The 21,797-nt window shown below is 36.7% G+C and overlaps 1 protein-coding gene across 2 annotated transcripts in view; it reads right to left on the reverse strand.

Annotated features, from left to right (window-relative positions):
• Positions 1-3,627: 3,627 nt before the first annotated feature.
• Positions 3,628-21,797, reverse strand: part of WBP4 (WW domain binding protein 4) — a 30,226-nt gene continuing 12,056 nt past the window's right edge. For both annotated transcript variants that reach the window (XM_055335716.1, XM_055335715.1), the window contains exons 7-10: positions 21,299-21,374; positions 19,237-19,430; positions 10,790-10,947; positions 3,628-3,850 (exon numbers count right to left, since the gene is read on the reverse strand). In XM_055335716.1, the coding sequence (XP_055191691.1) occupies positions 3,643-3,850; positions 10,790-10,947; positions 19,237-19,430; positions 21,299-21,374 (636 nt within the window). In that variant the 3' untranslated portion in view covers positions 3,628-3,642. The remainder of the gene's footprint in view (positions 3,851-10,789; positions 10,948-19,236; positions 19,431-21,298; positions 21,375-21,797) is intronic.

Below are 21,797 nucleotides of genomic sequence, written 5' to 3' on the forward strand. Positions count from 1 at the left end.
CAAATTATGGAAGCAGCCCAGTGCTGAGTGATAGATTAATGGATAAAGACAATATGATACACACACATTGGAATATTATTTGACAATAAAGAATGAAATATTGTCACTTGCAACAATATGGATGGAGCAAGACAGTATCATGCTAAGTGAAATAAGTCAGTCAGAGAAAGACAAACCTCATGGTTTCACTCATGTGGAATTTAAGAAACAAAACAAATGAGCAAAAGGAGAAAAGGAGAGATAGAGACAGAAACAAATCAAGAAAAAGAATCTTAACTATAGAAAACAAAGTGATGGTTACCAGAAGGCAGGTGTATGGGGTGATGGGTGAGGTGATGGGTAAAACAGGGTTTGGGGAATAAAGAGCATACCTACAATGATGAAAAAAGAGAAAAGGGGGTGGGGAACAGAAAAGGAAATAAGCACACACACACAAAATAATAAAACCCAAAAAGAGAGCTCAGGCCTCACAGATACGGTCTTCATCCAAGGCTGTGTGGTGAACATTAAGGAAGAAAGGCTTCAGAAGCCTGGCTCATTTACAAATTGGATAACCTACACTGAGTACAACTGCTCCTCTACTTTTAGAAGTGCTTATTAGAATCACTTATTGGAGTACCAATGTTACAAGGAGTCCTGGACCCCTCACTGTCCCCACAACAGAAGCCTCTATAACAACAATTGTCCTTTGCAGGTTCCTTCACTGTCCCTTCGATATTCAGAAGCTCTACTCATCCCTGAACTTTCTAACGAGAGTCAGTTGGTTAGTTATCTTGTGGCAGACTGGTGTTAATCCCTTAAATCCATTCTCCCTTTCTTCCCTAGTATTAGGGCAATGGCTGGACACATGGTTTCTCAAGACTACCTTTTGGAATCTCTCCTGCAGTTAGGTATGGCCAGTCATGTAAACTAAGTTCAAGTTATGGGTCTTCTGAATGTTGGCCCTAAAACACTGGCTATGTCTTCCAGCATTCTTTTTCCTTTCTGAGGGTAGAAACATGGATATGGCAGTGACCCAACTTTGACAATTCAACAGACAACATTTTGGAGAATGGCAGAGCAACAAGATGGAAAGAAACTGCATCACTGAATGACTTTATGGAATACAGATACAGACCTGCTCTGAATCACCTTCTATCTTTGCATATTATATGAGAGAGAAATACATTTCTGTCTTGAGTTGGGGGAAAAAAAAAACCGGGGTGGGGATGTGAAAATTTTCATAAACAGAAACCTCATTTAGAATGGAGTCAGGAGGGCTCCCTGGGTGGCGCAGCGGTTTGGCGCCTGCCTTTGGCCCAGGGCACGATCCTGGAGACCCGGGCTCGAGTCCCATGTTGGGCTCCCGGTGCATGGAGCCTGCTTCTCCCTCTGCCTGTGTCTCTGCCTCTCTCTCTCTCTCTGTGACTATCATAAATAAATAAAAATTAAAAAAAAAAAAATAAATAGAATGGAGTCAGGAGGCCAGCAGGGGGAGCTTTCACACCCTACCATTCCTCAGTTGCAAACCCAACAGGAAGAGACCAAGGACCCACTTTAGTACCCCAGCAGGAAGAAGGCTCTTCTTCACTCCTGTCCCTGCAAACAGTCCAGCCAATAAGAGACCATCACAACGCAAGCCAATTAAAAGCCACCACACTTCATGTTCCCAGTTTATTCCAATGGACCTATTTTGTTTATAATAGCCTTCCCTATATCCCCCTTTCCTCTATAAAAGAGTGTTTCTCTCTTTTGTTCTGTGGATTAGTCTTTTTTTTTAAATTTTATTTAGTCATGAGAGACAGAGAGAGAGAGAGAGAGAGAGAGAGATGCAGTGACACAGGCAGAGGGAGAAGCAGGCTCCCTGTGGGGAGCCCAATGTTGAACTAGATCCTGGGACTCCAGGATCACACCCTGAGCTGAAGGCAGATGCTCAACCCCAAAGCCACCTGGGTGACCCAGATTTGCCTATAGTCTTGCCATAGTTTGCTTGTCCTGGATTGCAGTTCTCTGCTATTCCTGAATAAACCCGTTTTTGCTGGTAAAAGAACTGGCAGACTTCTTGACTGATTGAGAGCGTGCACTTATAGGCAGGAGGGAGCATGGCAGAGGGAGAGAGAGAATCTTAAGTAGGCTTCATTCTTCAGTGCAGAGTCTGATGTGGGGCTCAATCTCACAAGTCTGAGATCATGACCAAAATCAAGAGTCTGTGCTTAACTGATTGAGCCACCCAGGTGCCCCTGGCAGTTTTATTTTTAAGGTTAATAAAAACAAATACTCTTTTGGAAAACTATCAAATGAAAAAGTAAGCGAAAATACAATGCTAAATTGTTCTAAAAACAATGAAATCGGGCAGCCCGGGTGGCTCAGCGGTTTAGCGCCACCTTCGGCCCAGGCCTGATCCTGGAGACCCGGGATCGAGTCACACATCGGGCTCCCTGCGTGGAGCCTGCTTCTCCTTCTGCCTGTGTCTCTGCCTCTCTCTCTCTCTCTCTCTCTGTCTCTATGAATAAATAAATAAAATTTTTAAAAAATAAAAATAAAAAAATAAAAACAATGAAATCAAGGAACTTTCATTCAGAGTTTATGTGATATATAGCCAGAACTATATTCAGAGACCAAACTAATTATGTTTGTTAAGAAACAACATCACTTCCTTGTGTCCTCTCAACAGTCTAAGTGTTCATCTGAAGAAAGAACAAAAATAAAGGAACTTAAGAAAAGTCAGGGTAACAAAATTATGAAAATAAAGAGAAATGGAAAAGCAGAAAGCCCATTAATAAATGGAAGTGTAATAAAACAGACAAAATCAAGCTGATTAAGTAAAAACAAATTTAAAAAAATCCTTTAGTAGAAACCCAAGCCTCCATACCCCACAAAATGATCAACAATTAGAGAGTTATATGTGAAGAAAAACAGTTCTGGGAGAGCTCTGGAAATCCTCTTAAGATATTTTAGCAACATAAAAAACCCTCCCCCAAAAGGCAAAGGGAGTCATTGTAGACGACTGGTCTGAAGGCAAACATTGCTTAGCCACATTGATAGGATGCACACAAAACACATAAGAGACAACCCTGAAATGCCAGGTGAAGAGGTGGACACTGCATAGCAGGGCACTACAGAACTTCTTCTTTATAAGTCCACTAGTTTCAAGAGGAGATGTACCTGACTTTCCTAACACACAGAAACAGACATGGAGGGGGGGAAAAAAAACAAACAGACCAGAGTTAGAGCAAATGAAGAGATGATTATGTCCCAAATGAAAGAATGGGACAAAATCACAGCAAGAGAGCCAAACAAAACGGATAACATACCTGACAGAAAACTTAAAGCCATCATAAAGATATCCACGGAACTTGAGAAAAGAGTGGAGGACCTCAGTGAGACCGTCAACAAAGAGACCGAAAACACAAAAAAGAACCAAACAAAAATGAAGTACTCAATAAATGTAACTAAAAATACACTAATTGGAGTAAATAGTAGACTAGAAGAAGCAGATGAAAGGATCACTGTCCTGAAGAACTGATAATGAAAAGCAATCAAGCTGAACAGGAAGCAGAGAGAGAGAGAGAGAGAGAGAGAGAGAGAGAGAGAAAGAAATGTAAATAGACTTAGGGAACCTGGCGACACCATCAGCATAATAACATTCACATTATAGGGACCTCAGAAGGAGAGGAGAGAGAAAGAGGCAAAAAATTTATTTAAAGAAATAATAGGGGATCCCTGGGTGGCGCAGCGGTTTGGCGCCTGCCTTTGGCCCAGGGCGCGATCCTGGAGACCCGGGATCGAATCCCACGTCGGGCTCCCGGTGCATGGAGCCTGCTTCTCCCTCTGCCTGTGTCTCTGCCTCTCTCTCTTTCTCTCTCTGTGACTATCATAAATAAATAAAAATTAAAAAAAAAAGAAATAATAGCTGATAACTTCCTGAATCTGGGAAAGCAAAGAGAAATCCAGATCCAAGAGATGTAGAGAGCCCCCAACAAAATCAACCCAAGGAGGTCCACACCCAGACACGGTAATTAAAATGGCAAAAAGTAGAATTTTGAAAGTTGCAAGAGAAAAGAACAGCTACATAAAAGGGGAATCCTATAAGGCTATCAGTGGATTTTACCACAGAAACTCTGCAGGCCAGAATGCAGTGGCACCATATATTCAAAGTGCTGAAAGAAAAAACTCTGCAATCAATACTCTCAGAAAGGCTACCTTTTAGAATAAAGAGCTTCCCAGACAAACAAGTTAAAAAGGAATTCATCACCATTGAACTATCCCTACAAGAAAGGTTAAGGGAGGAGGGGCATGTGCCTGGCTGGCTCAGTTGGCAGAGCATGGAATCTTGATTTTGGGATCATGAATTCAAGCCTCACATTAGATGTGGGGACTACTTAAAAAAAAATGTTAAGGGGACTTTTTGAGTGGAAACAAAGACCACAGGGACACCTGGGTGCCTCAGTGGTTGAGTATCTGCCTTTGGCTCAGGTCCTGATCCTGAGATCTGGGATTGAGTCCCATATCGAGCTCCTTGCAGGGAGCCTACATCTCCCTCTGCCTGTTTCTCGCTCATGAATAAATAAAATCTTTAAGATTTTACTTATTCATATGAGACATACACACACACACACACACACAGAGAGAGAGAGAGAGAGAGAGAGAGAGAGGCAGAGACACAGGCAGAGGGAGAGGCAGGCTCCATGCAGGGAGCTCGATGTGGGACTCGATTCTGGGTCTCCAGGATCACACCCCAGGCTGACGGTGGCACTAAACTGGTAAGCCACCAGGGCTGCCCTGAATAAATAAATAAAATCTTAAAAAAAAAAAAAAAAAAAAAAAACAAGAAAAAGGAAAAGAAAGACCATAAGTAGGAGTAAGAAAAGCAGAATGCATAAAAGCAGTAAGATTAAGTATGTCTATATAAAGCAGGCAAGGAATTTACAAAATAAAAGTGTAAAGTGTGACAGCATATATCTTCAATGTGAGGGGGAGAGAAAAATTATGAATTACATCAGTCAGAGAAAGACAAATACCTATGATTTCACTCACAAGTGGATTTTAAGAAACAAAGCAAATGAACAAAAAATAAGAGACCAAGCAAAAAACAGACTCTATAGAGAACAAATTGATGGTTACCAGAGGGAGAATGGGTGAGGGGATGGGTGAAATAGGTGAAGGGGATTAAGTACACACTTACCATGAAGAGCATTGAGTAATGTACAGAATTACTGAATCACCATATTGTAAACCTGAAACTAATGTAACACTTTATGTAACTACACTGGGATTTTTATTTTTTAATTTTTATTATTTATTTTTATTTATTTTTTACACTGGGATTTTTAAAAAGTGAAGGGATATTATTAGTAATAAACATATGCAGAAATTATGGGTGAAAACTTTCCAAATGTAGTAAAAGATCTGTACATCCAAGTTGAAGCTAACAGGTCACCTAAAAATTTCAATCCAAAAAGATCTTCTCCAAGACACATTTTAAGAGAATAGTGTAAACTCAAAAATGAGGAGAGAATTTTAAAAACAGCAAGAGAAAAATAACTTCTCTCATACAAGGGAATTCCATAAGGCTATCAGATCTCAGCAGAAACTTTGTAAGCCAGGAGAGAAAGAAATGATATATTCAAAGTGCTGAAAGAAAGAAATTAGAAAACAAGACTTGCCCAGAATTCCAGGACCAGAAGATTGTACTAGTACTTTCTTTTGAACTTTCTAATCCCTGCCCTCCAAAAAAACTTTTTAATCCCAGAGAAACCATTAAGTGTTCTAGAACATTAAAGAATGGAAAATTCCTGGAAAAAGAAGTTACTGGAAAGCTCCTGTGTGTGTGTGTGTGTGTGGGGGGGGATGCATAAAAAGAAACGGAAAACTACCTAATTCATTTTATTTAGCATAAGTTGGATACCAAAATCTGCTAAAGATATCACACATTAACAAATAAAAACAAAACTATAGACCACCATTTCCTAATCTGTTTTCTACATCAAAGCTATCACTATTGGAATTTACCAAAATTTTTTTGATAATGATCCTTGAAAAGTCTACAGATAAAGCATGCTTCCTCAACCCAAAATCTTTTTGATAATGATCCTTGAAAAGTCTACAGATAAAGCATGCTTCCTCAACATAATAAAGATTATCTATCTCAAGCCAATAGTCAATCTAATCCTTAATATAAATTTTAGAGACATTTGCACTGAAATCAGAAGCAAAACATTAACGTCCACTTTTATCACTATACTACTGGGTATGAAGATCTAACTAGAATAAATAGAACCTGAAATAAACAGGAAGTAAAATCAGAAAAAAAGATCACAAAATATTTGCAGACACATTTCTGCATGAAAAACCCAAGACTCAAAATAAAAAATCTTATAAATACAGTAACTTAGCAATACAACTGGATTCAAACTTTTTCAGACTGTAATTGCTGGTTAAAGAAATAGTAGAAAACACAGACTGAATTCACAATTTAAAAGAAGAAAAATACGTAAAAATTCACATAATTAATTTTTACTAAGCACTTATGTCCCAGGCACGGTTTTTAATTTTGGGGTACAGAAGTGAACCAACTAGACTAAGCTGATTACATTTAAGAAATGCAAGTGTGAGACTGAACGAGAGGAGCTACAAAAGTTGTATAGACAATCATACTTTGAATAAAGAGAGCTATATGACATTTTTTGGATGAAAATAGGAAATACTGAAAACGTCAATTTTTATCAAATTCAACAACTAAAGCAGAATTTCAATCATTTCGACTAAAATTATATTATAGTTGTTGAATACCTGCAAAGTGATTTAATTTATCTAGGAAAAAAATGAAAGGAAAAACAAAACAGGAAGCTTTTTTGTCTTTTTGGAAAAAAAAAATTCTGGAAAAAAATATGATATATCATCAGATGGCAGAACATTATTATATAAAGGTATAGAATTAATTAAATCTTTACCGTACTGTCACAAAAAACTGATAGGCTAATGGAACAGAATAGGTAGCCAGAAACAAACTGGCAAACTCAAGAAGTAAGCACAAAAATTTAAAAACTGTGTTACTTAAAAAAGGGGAAAAGATGGTACATAAAACTGGGGCAGAACAGTACTGGCAAAACTGGTTAAACTAGGTAGCATAAAAAATTAGAATCTCATCTCATATGATGCATTAAAATAATGAGGAATAGATTAAACATTATGTGGAAAAGAGGACAGAGTACACAAACCAGAAGGAAATACAAGTATATATTTGACTTTTGGATGGAAATTATATAAATGAAATAATAGATGACAAAAGACAAAAAAGCTGGACTAGTTAAACCTGACAAAATTGTGTACATCAAAAAACCATTATAAGCATAGTTAAAAATCAAACTACAAATGTGGAAAATCCACTATAACTACAACTAATCAATGATTAGCATCTGTACTACAAAAGGAGCTTATAGAAATAAGGAAAGACTAATAATTCAATGGAAAAATGTGCAAAAACCATTGACAGTTTACAAAAGAGTAAACGCAAAACTGATAAGATATAAGAAAAAAACTCATACCAGTATATCAAAGAAAACAAAAATATCTTTTGCTAAATTAGAACATATTTAATTATATGCAACTAATGAATTACTAAGTTCTACTTCTGAAACTAATAATATGCTATATGCTAATTAAATTGAATTTAAATATTTTATTTAAAAAATATTTAAAAGCTCAGGAATAATTAATGCTGAGAAGGTCCAATGGGACAGAAACTTTTAGAAGCTGCTAACAGAGTATAGATTGGTATGCTCTTTCTGGAACACAATTGGGCACTGTGTATTAAGATTTTTAACATCTTCATAACCATTAAACATGTATTTTGTTTCTAGAAATAGTAAGAAATATGTACAGAGTGATACATCCATATAAATATAGTCAAAATATTATAAAACCAAGAAGTGCAGAAATAACCTAACTACCCAATAGAAAGGGAATGCCTGAGTAAAATCAAAGTACATCTAAGTGATTGAATATTATATAACAATTAAAAATAACATTTATAGAATTTTAACAAAGTACAAAAATATTTGTATAATGCTAAATAGAGAAAAATATAAAAACTGGGGAAAACAGGACGCCTGGGTGGCTCAGCAGTTGAGCGCCTGCCTTTGGCCCAGGGCAGGATTCTGGAGTCCCAGGATCGAGTCTCACATCGGGCTCCCTGCATGGAATCTGCTTCTCTCTCTGCATCTCTTGTGAATAAATAAAATCTTAAAAAACAAACAAACAAAACTGGGGAAAATACTTCAAAATGTTACTATTATCTCTTGGTAACTTTCTCTTTCTTTCTTTCTTTCTTTCTTTCTTTCTTTCTTTCTTTCTTTCTTTCTCTCTCTCTCTCTCTCTCTCTCTTTCTTTCTTTCTTTCTTTCTTTCTTTCTTTCTTTCTTTCTTTCTTTCTTTCTGGATTTTATTTATTCATGAGAGACACAGGCAGAGGCTAAACCACTGAGCCACTCAGGGATCCCCCTCTTGGTAACTTTCTTATGCTTTTCTTCAATTCCAAAAATTTTCTGGAACAAGAATATATTGGTTATTTTTAGGGGGAACCTCTTAAAAATTAGACTTACCTACTTAGGAAGTAAGACATAATCCATCACATGTGAAACTGGCTGACTAGGTAAAAATTTAACAAGAATGGTTTTACAGTGTATCACATGGAAAACAAAATACTTGAATTTTAAGAAATCTTAACTTTAAAGCATAGGAGATGTTGGTATAGTAGGACCATCTTCCTATTGTAAGTTACTTGAAAAAATCACTTAGGGGCTGAAGTAATGCAGCCTATTATTTCTGCATTTTCAGTATACACAGTATGCTTATCATGATGCCTGGCAGTATGCTGCATTAAATGTGTTTTTTCTAATATTACATTAACTATCAAATACAACCTAAAGTATCATTATAATAGTAACATTTTGATGGCAGTTTAAATCTACACTATAGTATGTTATCCTTGGAGAATTCTCAATAGAACATCATATAGATATTCCCTCACTTATGATAGGGTTATAGCCTGGTAAACCCATTGTATATTGAAAGTATCTTAAGTTGAAAATGTATTTAGTACACCTAATCTACTTAACATCATAGCTTAGCCTAGCCTTACCTTAAATAAGCTGAGAACACATACGTTAAGCCTAAGTTGGGCAAAATCATCCAATACAAAGCCAATTTATATAAAATATTGAGTATTTCATGTAATTTATTGAATACCATACTGACAGTGAAAAACAGAATAGTTTTAAGTATACTGGCTGTTTACCCTCATGATTCCTTGGCTGCATGGGCGTATGAGAGAGAGAGAGAGAGAGAGAGAGAGAGAGAGAGAGAGGAGAGGGAGAGAGAGAGAAAGAACTAACTGTATAGGAGTATATCACTAGGCAGGGGGAAAAGATCAAAATGTGAAGTGCAGTTTATACTGAATGCATGTCACTTTTGCATCATCTTAAAGTCAAAAAATCCTGTCAAACCATCACAGGTTGAGGACTGTCAGTATAAAGCTAGCCAAAACTTACATTACTCTATCTTAAAAAAAGTACAGTTTTAACATGAAAAAATATAATCTTTTTTAAAGATTTATTTTTTTCATTTGACAGAGATAGAAAGCACAAATAGGGGGAACTGTAGGCAGAGGGAAAAGAAGAAACAGGCTTCCCAAGGAGCAGGAAGCCTGATGCAGGACTCCACTAGGGGCTCAATCCCAGGAACCCCCCCTCCCCCTGCCCCCAGACCATGACCAGAGCCGAAGGTAGAGGCTCAACCTCTGAGCAAGGAGTCCAAAGTGGGGCTTGATTCCAGTACCCCGGGATCATGATCCTAGCCAAATGCAGATGGTTAGCTGACAGCCATTCAGGTGCCCCCCAAAATATGATTTCATTAAAGTACAGTTTTATTAATAAGTAATTTCACTATAAAAGTATCCATAGAGTAGTTATCTTACATTACCTATTCAAAGCATTAATGTTTTTGGAGAAAAACTGCTAGCTCATGTACCTCCCCCCCCCCCCCACCTGAAGATGTATTTAAGTATTTAAGAAACACTAATTTGTGGACCTGTGACTGACATCTTCCTTTTATTGTATAAATGCTCCCAAGACAATTACCAATTTAAATATGTAAGTTAATAATATAAACCAGGTAACATCTCTTACCATGGTCTTATTTAATTGATAAAATTGTTCTGTTTCTTGAATACAGGCTTTAAAACCTTGGTGAAGTGTCGTAAGCCATTTTTAACACGGTAACAAAATAAAAGCTTTTTTCCCTTGTCTTTAGACATACCCTAAGAGCCTTTATTGAATATGTGGACATTTGTCTAGTAGAACAATGATGGTGAATGTGAGAATGCACATGTGTACATGGTATGAGTTAGTGCGTGAATGTGTGGTCAAAATAAATTGGGTAGGTGGAAAAAAAATAAATAAATAAACTGGGTAGGTGGGTAGGAATTAAAAAAATCATTAGAGGTTGGAGTAATATATATTGTTGAATCACTATATGTTAACTATACCAGAATTTAAATAAATAACTAATAAAATAACGTGAGCATCTCTCCTACAAAGTTAGCTTACTTTTTAAAATAAGCACTAGTTTACACCTCAAAATATTTAAAAATAAACGTAATTAGAAGAGATAAAACCACTCTAGAAATCAATGAGCCACATTTCTGAAATTAGTTGAAATTTATCCTTGGAATTAGTTATTGTAATGTATGGAAGTACTGAGACAGAAAATACAATTTGTATTAACAGTGGGATTAAGTTTCAGGTACTTACTGAGACTCAACTTGTTGTTTAATTTCTTGCCACTCTCCATATGGGTTTGATTTTTTGTGAGCTTTGGATTTTTCTTCATTTGGACCCGATGAATTTTGCTCTTGGATATTTTTTTCTTTCTGTGTTTCTGGTTCAGTTTCTTTATTTTTACTTTTTTCCTGAAATGTCAATGTCAAGAAATAACATACTTTAAGTAAAACTACAGGGACACCATTTCTTTAACATAATCTTATTGATTTATAAATAATAATACATTAAGTCACTTAATATTTTTAATTTGCACAAAACACAAAAAATACACATAAAAGAATTTCAATGCTCTATTAGGTTTTTTCCTCTAAAATGTTAAGATACCATGGTCAAGGCTGGTTTTTAAAATAATTTATATGATTCTATTAATGTTCCACAATTAAAGATATATACACTGGCCTTTTTTATACTCTCTTGCTTTCTCTCCTTACTTACATACCCAATAGTGATCTTCCCTTATGTGGTGCCTTTTCTGAATTTAATGCCATATCCTTAGGTTCTACTACACTCGTTATCTACTTAAAGAACTCCCTCAATTTATCAGTCTTAACTGAAATCTGTCTTCACATTCAGATGACTGCCAAAGTCTTAATGAAATATAACTGCTAAGTATGTGAAATGAGAAAAAGACACATTCTTGATGTAGAAGCAGGTCCCATGGGATCTTGCTGGGCTAGTATTTTTACAGCATCCCTTCATCTGGGAAAACAAAGCTCTATGATCCCGTTTAGCAAATGGATTCTACCCAGAGAATTCAGTCTCTTTCCAAAATGCGTAACTGTGGGTAGCAGTCCGAGGACACTGTTCTGTCTATAATTCTTTGAATGGATAGTAACTCATTCCCCCATGCTGTTCCATCATAGACCTATGAGGCAACATCGACTCTCTTTAGCATTCTTGACTATTTCCAGGCTATGACTTTTTTTTTTTTTTTTTAAGATTTTATTTATTTGTGAAAGACACACAGAGAGAGGCAGAGACACAGGCAGAGGGAGAAGCAGGCTCCGTGCAGGGAGCCTGACATGGGACTCGATCCTGGGACTGGGATCATGCCCTGGGCCGAAGGCTCACGCTCAACCGCTGAGCCACCCAGGTGTCCCTCCAGGCTGTGACTTTTATTGAGATCCTAATTTATGCTTTGATTCTACTGCAATATAATAAATGCCTCCTCCTCTGAGGTTCATACTACCTTCTATACAGTTCTGTTCCATGCTTCCTTACATGATCCAATGACCTTTGGCCACTACTCCATATTCACTGATGACTTTAACCATATTCTTTCTTTTCAAATTAATCATCCTGGACCTTAAAAATTCCCTAGCCTGTTCTGTGAGTTTCACAATCAATGACTTTGGCCTTCAACTATACTCCAGCCACCTAATGTTGTTAAGATTATTTTTCTTTGTATATAACACCTGATACATAGGTAGTATTCAAATATTAAATCCTCGCATCAATGTACCATTTAATCTATGTCATCACTCAAAAATGCCCTACCTGTAAAGTTTTAAACTCCAAAAGCACGCCCCCTTTAACCACAGTGTTTTTCTTCTGGCTTTCTGGCTCCCTTACTTCCCATACACTTTCTGTCCAACCTTGTTAGTATTTCTAATGCTTTAACTTCTCCTTATGCTCTGTGTTTGTTGACCAAGTCTAGATTTTACATCATTACAGAGCTTCACATCCATAGGGAATCATTTAATTTTTTTAAATTTTTGATCCTTTTTTATCAACAAGATCAGTGTACCCACCTTCTGTCCGGTAACTATTGGTTTGTTCTCTATAGTTAAGGGTCTGTTTCTTGGTATATCTCTCCCTCTTTTTCTTTTTTCATTCCTTTGCCTGTTTTGTTTCGTTTCTCAAATTTCACACAAGTGAGATCATATGGTATTTATCTTTCTCTGACTTATTTCACTTAGCACCATACTCTCTAGCTCCATCTCTATCATTCCAAGTGGCAAGATTTCATTCCTTTTTAATGGCTGAATATAATTTCATTATACATACATATATCACATCTCCTTTATTCATCTGTTAGTGAGCATTTGGGCAGCTTCCAGAGTTTCGCTATTGTAAATAATGCTGCAGTAAGGGGTGAGTGTATTCCTCTGAGTTAGTGTTTTTGTATTTCTGGAGTAAACATCCAGTAGTGTTGGATCCTAAAGCAGTTCTATTTTATATTTTGTGAGGAGCCTCCATACTGTATTCAACAGTGGTTGTACCAGTTTGCATTCCCACCAACAGTGCACAAGGGTTCCTTTTTCTCCACATCCTTGCTAACACCTGTTGTTTCTTTTGTTTTTGATTTTGGTCATTTTGACAGGTATGAGATGATTATTTCCTTGTAGTTTTGATTTGCATTTCCCTGATGATCAGCAATGCTGAGTATAGATTTTATATCCTTCATTAAAGAGCTCCCCATCCATAGAGAATCATTTTATAACTTTTTTTTTTTTTTTGCTGGTACCCTTAAATATCTTTGTCCTTATGTTTGTCTATTGCATGGAACCTAAAAACCTCCAACACAGACTTACCCAATCATTGGTCTGTTAAGTGTTACAGGGGGAGGGGGAAAAAAAATCACACAGACTTTAGGTTCTATAATAAAGCTTTAGCAATCAAGACAGTATGGTATTGGCACAAAATAGGCACATAAATCCATGGCACACTAACAGTAATTTAGAAATGAACAATTATATGGTCAATTAATCCTTGACAAAGTAGAAAACAATATACAATAGGAAAAAGACCATCTCCTCAAAACATGGTGCTGGGAAAACTAGTCAGGTATATGCAAAAGAATAATACCAGGCCATTTCTTATACCATACAAACAAATAAATTCAAAATACATTAAAGACCTAAATGTGAGACCTGAAACCATAAATCTTAGAAGACAGCATAGACAGTAAGGTCTCTAACATTGGCCATAGGTAGCAACATTTTTCTAGATGTCTCCTGAGGGAAGAAAATTAAAAGCAAAAATAAACTAATGGGGCTACATCAAAATAAAAAGTTTCTGCAAAGCAAAAGAAACAATCAACAAAAGACAACCTACTGAATAGGGGAAGAAATTTTGCAAATGACATAAACAATAAAAAGTTAGTATCTAAAATATATAAAGAACGTATACAAGCCAACACCCAAAAATAAATAATCAAATTAAAAATGGGCAGAAGAGATGAACAGACATTTCTCTGAAGAAGACATAGAGATGGCCAACACTTGAAAAGATGCTAAGCATCACCACATGCAGAACAAAACTGGGCCATTTCCTTACATCATACACAAAAGTAGACTCAAAATGGATGAATGACCTAAATGTAAGACAGGAATCCATCAAAATCCCAGAGAAGAACACAGGCAGCAATCTCTGTGACCTCAGCCACAGCAACTTCTTGCTAGACACATCTTCAAAGGTAAGGGAAACAAAGGCAAAAATGAACTATTAGGACTTCATCAAGATAAAAAGCTTTTCGCACAGCAAAGGAAAACAGTTGACAAAACCAAAAGACAACCAACAAAATGGGAGAAGATATTTGCAAATGTCTTATCAGATAAAAAGGCTAGTGTCCAAAATCTATAAAGAACTTACAAATTCAACACCCAAAAAACAATCCAGTCATGAAATGGGCAGAAGACACAAACAGACATTTCTCCAAAGCCATACAATGGCCAACAGATACATGAAAAAATGTTCAACATCACCTGCCATCAAGGAAATACAAATCAAAACCACAATGAGACACCACCTCACACCAGTCAGAATGGCTAAAATTAACAAGTCAGGAAATGACAGATGTTGGTGAGGATGCAGAGAAACAGAAACCCTCTACAATGTTGGTGTTGGAGGTTCCTCAAAATGTTGAAAATAGAGCTACCTCACGACCGAGCAATTGCACTACTAGGTATTTACCCCAAAGATAGAAATATAGTGATTCAAAGGGGGCACCAGCACCCCAATGCTTATAGTAGCAATGTCTATAGTAGCCAAACTATGTGAAGAGCCCAGATGTCCATCAAGAGATAAATTAATAAAGATGTGGTATGTAATACACACACACACACACACACACACACACACACTGGAATTATTACTCAGCCATCAAAAAATTGAAATCTTGCCATTTGCAATGACGTGGATGGAACTAGTGTATTATGCTAAGTAAAATAAGTCAATCAGAGAAAGATAATTATCATATGATCTCACTCATGTGAATTTAAGAAACATAACAGAGGATCATAGGGGAAGACAGGATAAAATAAGATGAAATCAAAGAGGGAGATAAACCATGAGAGACTCTTAACCATAGGAAAGAGATTGAGAGTTGCCGGAGGGGAGGAGGTAGTGGGATGGCGTAACTGGGTGATAGACATTAAGGAACGCATGTGATGTAATGAGCATTAGGTATTATATAAGACTGACAGGGATGCCTGGGTGGTTCAGTGGTTGAGCGTCTGCCTTTGGCTCAGGGCGTGATCTTGGGGTTCTGGGATCAAGTCCCACATCGGGCTCCTCACAGGGAGCCTGCTTCTCCGTGTCTCATGAATAAATAAATAAATCCTTAAAAAAAAATAAAACTGACAAATCACTGACTTCTACCTCTGAAATGAACAATATATTATATGGTAATTAACTGAATTTAGATAAAAATAATAAATAAATTTGAACTTAGATAAAAAAAAAAGATGCTCAGCACCACTGATCATCAGGGAAATGCAAATCAAAACTACAAGGATACAATCACCTCACATCTGTCAGAATGGCTAAAATCAAAAACACAAGAAATGACAGGTACTGGCAAAGACATGGAGAAAAAGGTACTTGTGCACTGTTAGTGGGAATGCAAACTGGTATAGTCACTGTGGAAAACAGTATGGAGGTTCCTCACAAAATTAAAAATACAACTGCCCTAGAATCCAATAATTATACTGCTGGATATTTGCCCAAAAAATACAAAAACATCAACTCGGAGGAATACATGTACCCTTATGTTCATTGCAACATTATTTACAAAACCCAAACTATGTAAGTGACCCAAGTGCCTATTGAGAGATGAATAAAGAAATGGTATAGGTATCTACAATGGAATATTACCATAAAAGAGGAATGAAAGCTTGTCATCTGCAACGACATGGATGGAGCTAGAGAATATGTTAAGTGAATTAAGTCAGAGAACGATAAATACCATATGATCTCACCTGTGTGGAATTTAAGAAACAAAACAAACAAGCAAAGGGGAAAAAGAGAGAGGAAGAGATAAACCAAGAAACAGACCCTTAACTACAGAAAACAAACTAATGGTTACCAGAGGGGAGGTAGGTGGGAGAATGGGTGAAATAGGTGATGGGGTTTAAGGAGTGCCTGTGTTGTGATAAGCATTGGGTGATGTACAGAATTGTTGAGTTGCTATACTATACCCCTGAAACTAATACTACACTGCATGTTTACTGGAATTAAAAAAAAAATCACACAAACATACAAACTGTTAAGACTTCAAAATTTATGATATTTAGTGTCAGCAGAGACTTTGATACTTTAGTAGTGTGTCTCCAGGTATTTCTTCCACAAGTCCCCAGTGCTTATTAAAAAGGAATATTCAGCTATATATAGCTGAGTAAATATTTATACCATAGAAACTATCCACCCATTATTTTGGTAGATGAAGATTTATTGGTGTCTTTGTGACAGATTAAACTCCAAAGTAATTAAGACATTACAGTAGGACTCCATATTTTAATTTTTTAAAAAGATTTTATATATTGAGATAGAGAAAAAGAGAGCACCCACATGCACATGAGAGAGCCTGAGAGAACAAGTAGGAGGCTGAGGCAGAGGCAGAGGAAGAAGGAAACTCTCTGATGAGCAGGGAACCTGATGCAGGGCTTGATCCCAGGAGCCTGGGATCATGACTGAGCAGAAGGCAGAGACCCAACTGACTGAGCCACCTAGACACCCCCAGTATGACTCTGTATTTTAAAATATGTATGTAAGTCTGAATTAAAAAAATTATAGACCAAGAAAATACCAAGATCTTACAGTGATTTTTCTGGGAAGTGGCAGGGTTATAGGTAGTTTGTCTTTGTTTACCTGTATTTTGTAATATTTTATTTGGTTGAAATTTAATAATATCTGTCCAGATTGGATGCTGGGTATAAACATTGTGAGATGGGGGTACTTGGCTGGCTCAGTTAGTTGGTAGAGCATGTGACTCTTGAGCTCAGGTTATGAGTACACCCCGTGTTGGGTGTACTTTAAAAAAAAAAAAAGATATTACTTAAAAAAAAAAATAAAAAAAAAAATCCTACAAAAGAAAATAAAAAAAGAACGAAAGAATATAAACATTGTGAGATGGTTACTATAGGCGCTTTGTTGCTGCTCCTCTACAAACCAAGAATTATGGGGTAAGCAGGAAAACTCCCGGCAAGGAAAAGATCCTAGGTGTGGCCTGGAAGTACCCTCTCTCTAGCATCTTTGAATTTCCTTCACTTCTCAGGCCAGTAATGTCACCCAAGATCAATGTGATGTATCTTTTTTGCTTTGCCACCTGGGCTCCTCACTGTTCCTGGAAAGATCACAAAACAGGACTAGCAATAGTATAGAAAGGTCTAATTTTTTCCTACCATGGCTACCAGCAACTCCTGTCAATTCTTTTACTTGGTACATTTCCTCTCCCACCCCAGCTCAGTGACTGTTTCAATCCATTAATGCCTTCAGAGACGCAGGGTCTTGGGTCGTCGGAATGTAGGTGACATATGGATCTTCTTTTTTTTTTGTGACTGTACATGCCTTTCAGCACTGCTTTCTTAGCTTTCAAAGCCTTTGCTTTGGCTTCAGCTTTGGGAGGGGCAGGGGCTTCCTTCTTCGGCTTCGGTGCCATCTTCATGAAAGGGCTACACATTGACTCTTAATCATGAGAGATTTATGGTGGTGATGTTTTCATTAAGAGGGACTCCAAAGGAGGTACAAAGGGAATACCAACAAGGGTGGGTGGATAGGTTGGTCTTGAACAAAGAATAAACTCATTTCCAGTAAGAAGGTAAAGTATGGTTTTTCTTTTCTGTAAGAGGGGAAGACTATGGATGAGTTGGTATCAGGGAGGAAATTAAAAGAGTTTCTCCCTTTTAGTCTCATTTATTAAGAAATCAAGATTGCTTGCTGAAGAGTCAGGAACTTTGAGGAGCTTGACAACATTAATGGACTGAAACAGAAGAGTGCCCCCAGGAGAAACAAGCTTGATCACTCTGCCATCATTAAGTTCCCCCGACTACTGTGTCAGCCATGAAGAAAATAGAAGATAACAACACACTTGTGTTCATTGTGGATGTCAAGGCCAATAAGCACCAGATCAAACAGGCTGTGATGAAGCTCTATGACATTGATGTGGCCAAGGTCAACACCTTGATCAGGCCTGATGGAGAGAAGAAAGCGTATGTTCGACTGGCTTCTGACTATTGCTTTGGATGTTGCCAACAAAATTGGGATCATCTAAACTGAATCCAGCTGGCTATAAATCTAAATATAAATTTTTTTCACCATAAAAAAAAAAAGTCAATGTGCAGCCACCATCCTGCCAAGTAATTTCTAGTTTTCACTTCATATCCAAACCGTATACATACCACGAACCACTTTTCATTCCTATTATAATCGGAGTTCCTTATTTATTTTTTAAAGTTTTTATTCAAATTCCAATTAGATGGGACGCCTGGGTGGCTCAGTGGTTTAGCATCAGCCTTCGGCCCAGGATGTGATCCTGGAGTCCTGGGATGGAGTCCCATATAGGGCTCCCTGCATGGAGCCTGCTTCTCCCTCTGCCTGTGTCTCTGTCTCTCTTTCTCTGTGTCTCTCATGAATAAATAAAATCTTTACAAAAAAAAAAAAAAACACACAAAAATTTCCAATTAGTTAAGATAGAATCTAATGTTAGCTCAGGTGTACAATATAATCTGAGTTCTGCCAAGCCAAACCCCAGTGAAGCTACTAGAAGGGCTTAAAGGACTTCTTAACTGTAAAATTCAACAGACATTTTTCTTGTTCCAGACCTAATAAATCCTTGACACTCTCTATTCCTTTGGCTTCTTGGGTCTTAAATTCTTCTGCCTCTCTGCATAGCTTTCTAGCCACTCTTTTCATTATGGGCTCCTCTTTCCCTGCCTGTCACTTAAATGTTTAATGTTGCCCAAAGTCACTTCCCTAGATTATCTCACCTTTTCTGAGATTTAAATTACTACCAGTATGCTGATGATACTCAAATTAGTAGTTCTAGCCCAGATACTCAGACTTGTATGTTCAGATAACTCTCTAGATGTTATAGAAGTATCTGGGCTTTATTTCTATCTTCCACCAGAAAAGTGAGTAATTCTGTTGAGTTTCCTATAAATTGGTAAAGTTCTGTAAAGAGTAAACCAAGAACTTACCTTAAACTTTATTTTTGGCTTTTGTGTTTCTGTAGAGGCCTCTCCTTTTTCTGCTTCCTCTTCCCCATCAGAATCACTATGAGAACCTGATGATTTAGACTCTTCTAGGGTACCAACTGACTTTTCATTGACCTTACTAGAAAGCAGATCGCCAGAGTGTGGAATGAAATCATCAGGTTTTTCCCATCTGGATTCTATTCAACACATTTTAATAGTCATGTTATTTAGTTACCAATTCTATTTAGAAGTAATTCTCAATAGAACACTCCCTGTCACTTACAAATGTATTATTTTTTTAACTCCCTCCCCCCCAATATATTAAGCAATGATACTATATCTATTTCACACTATCACTTGAACAAGAAGATGATAAATAAGAGTTCCCAAAGCTCTTGCTCTTTTATCTTTTAGAGGTTGATTTCAATCTGGATTCCAGATGATTAAACTACAGCCCAATGGAAAGAGACCTAAGAACTGGGCAGTACCATCAAATGACTCTCACACTTTATCTGACACCAAAATCAGGAAACATGCTAATGAAACAGATCCTGGAATTTACTTATCACAAAGATTTCCTGGGATCCTCAAAGAGTGAGATTATACTGTGAATCACCTGAATGAATAGAGATTGTCATTTTTATGCTAGGAAAAAAATAACCTCCATTGAACTCTACTGCCATCCAGTGGTTTACTGGGCTTTTAGTGAAATGATAGCATTTCTAATTCTCTTGCAGTTATTCTCTATTTTTAGTGTAATAAAAGGGAGAGGGATTCTAAGCTTTACTGTCCAACTCAGAGAGTCTTAAGAGTGAAATTAATTATTAAATTAATTAATAATTACACTTGTCTACTGATGAACTGAAACTGTTTGAGAGCAAATTAATTCGTATGGTTTCTTATTAAAAGAGGATGCTTTCCAGGGCAACTGGCTGGCTCAATCAGTGGAACATGCGACTCTTGGTCCCAGTATTTTAAGTTTGAGCCCCATACTGGTGTAGAGATTACTTAAAAAATAAAATCTTAAAAAAAAGGTAAGAAGGTGCTTTCCAACATTATTTCACATAAGCAACAAAAACCTTCAGGAAAAAATTTATTAAGCACCCACTACATATCTAGTACTGTTCTGGAGCTTTAGAGACACCTGACCTTCATGACCCAACTGGATCATCTCAATCGCCTAAGAGCAACTATAAGTTCAGTGACTTGCCCACCTTCATAGAGCTAGTAAGGGAAGATGCTATGCATTGAGCTCAGATCCCACTCTCCACCTAATATTATATCACTGTATTATTTTATCTTTAAAAAGATTCAGGACCTCAATTTTACTTAGCTAGAACCATTACTATCGTTGGGCAGGCTAGGTATCTATTTGGATACCTAGTAGAGGTCTAGGTAAGAGGACCTTTTCCTCCTAAAAGATTTAATGCTGTGGGTTTAGATAGTAGAAATTTAATAAATAAATAAAGCTTCCCAAAGTTATATTGATACAATATGTATTTTGGTAAATTTAATTGTAGTAGAAACTAATACAATTACTTGCTAACCCATTTTATAAAACTAAATTTGAAAAACTTTGATAATAAAGTAACAATAGTTAGGCATGTTTTACATTGACATATAATTAAAACATTATTAGATTAATAAATGTGAAAATTTGACAATCTTAGCCACTGCTAAAATAACTTCAGTTTTGTTTTAGTGGCTAAAATAACTTGTTTTATTTTAGAAAATGAAAAGGCAAGTTGAGTTAGGTGATTTCTAAGACATCTTTCAAGGTAGTGATTATATTTCTACAATAATCATGATAAAAGTAATAATGGTAGAAAAAGTAAAAATGATTTTTAATATTTGTGAGGTATCAATTGAGAATGAGCAGCACATTAACTCTATGAAAATCTTACCTTTTCATTGTATTGTTTTTAAATGACAAATTAATACACACATGCTATAGATATTATATTGATCACTATGATAAAAATTCCTAAGTCCCCTTCATCAGTAGGTTAATTAGCAGTTCCAGGTACAATTTTATATAGTTAGGATACTCAAAGATAATACTTACCTCCTGTTTCTGTATTATAATAGTAGGTATAACCATCTTCGCTTACACCTTCTACCCAAACAGTCTTTGCTGCTGTCTAATGGAAGGAAAAAACCAGCATAAACTGAAGATAATGATGTAGTTACTCTATATTAAGTAACTAAGGCGGAGAGTCAGCTACCTTTCCTTTCCTCTTTACACCTGGGAGTTAGGGGTGGCAGTACTGATTATGGCCAGGAAGCCTGGTTTGGGTTAATCATGAAACAACCAACTTTCAGAGAGGAAATGTCTCATCTCGGAAAGACAGGAACAATGCTTTGCAGATGGACAGGGACATCTGAATGGCAACTGACTATAAATCAACTGATAGTATTTGTCCTGCATGGAGTTTTTAGGTAGACATCACTTTTACACCTCCACATAGCCTTCTCACAAAAGGATTCTAGGAAGAAAGGAATAAAGTGCCTGCAGGGAGGCTTATTTGGAAATAAATCTGCTTAACAAAACTCTTTTATAAAAA

This window comes from Nyctereutes procyonoides, unplaced genomic scaffold, assembly GCF_905146905.1.
Source record: "Nyctereutes procyonoides isolate TBG_1078 unplaced genomic scaffold, NYPRO_anot_genome, whole genome shotgun sequence".
Taxonomy (NCBI): domain Eukaryota; kingdom Metazoa; phylum Chordata; class Mammalia; order Carnivora; family Canidae; genus Nyctereutes; species Nyctereutes procyonoides.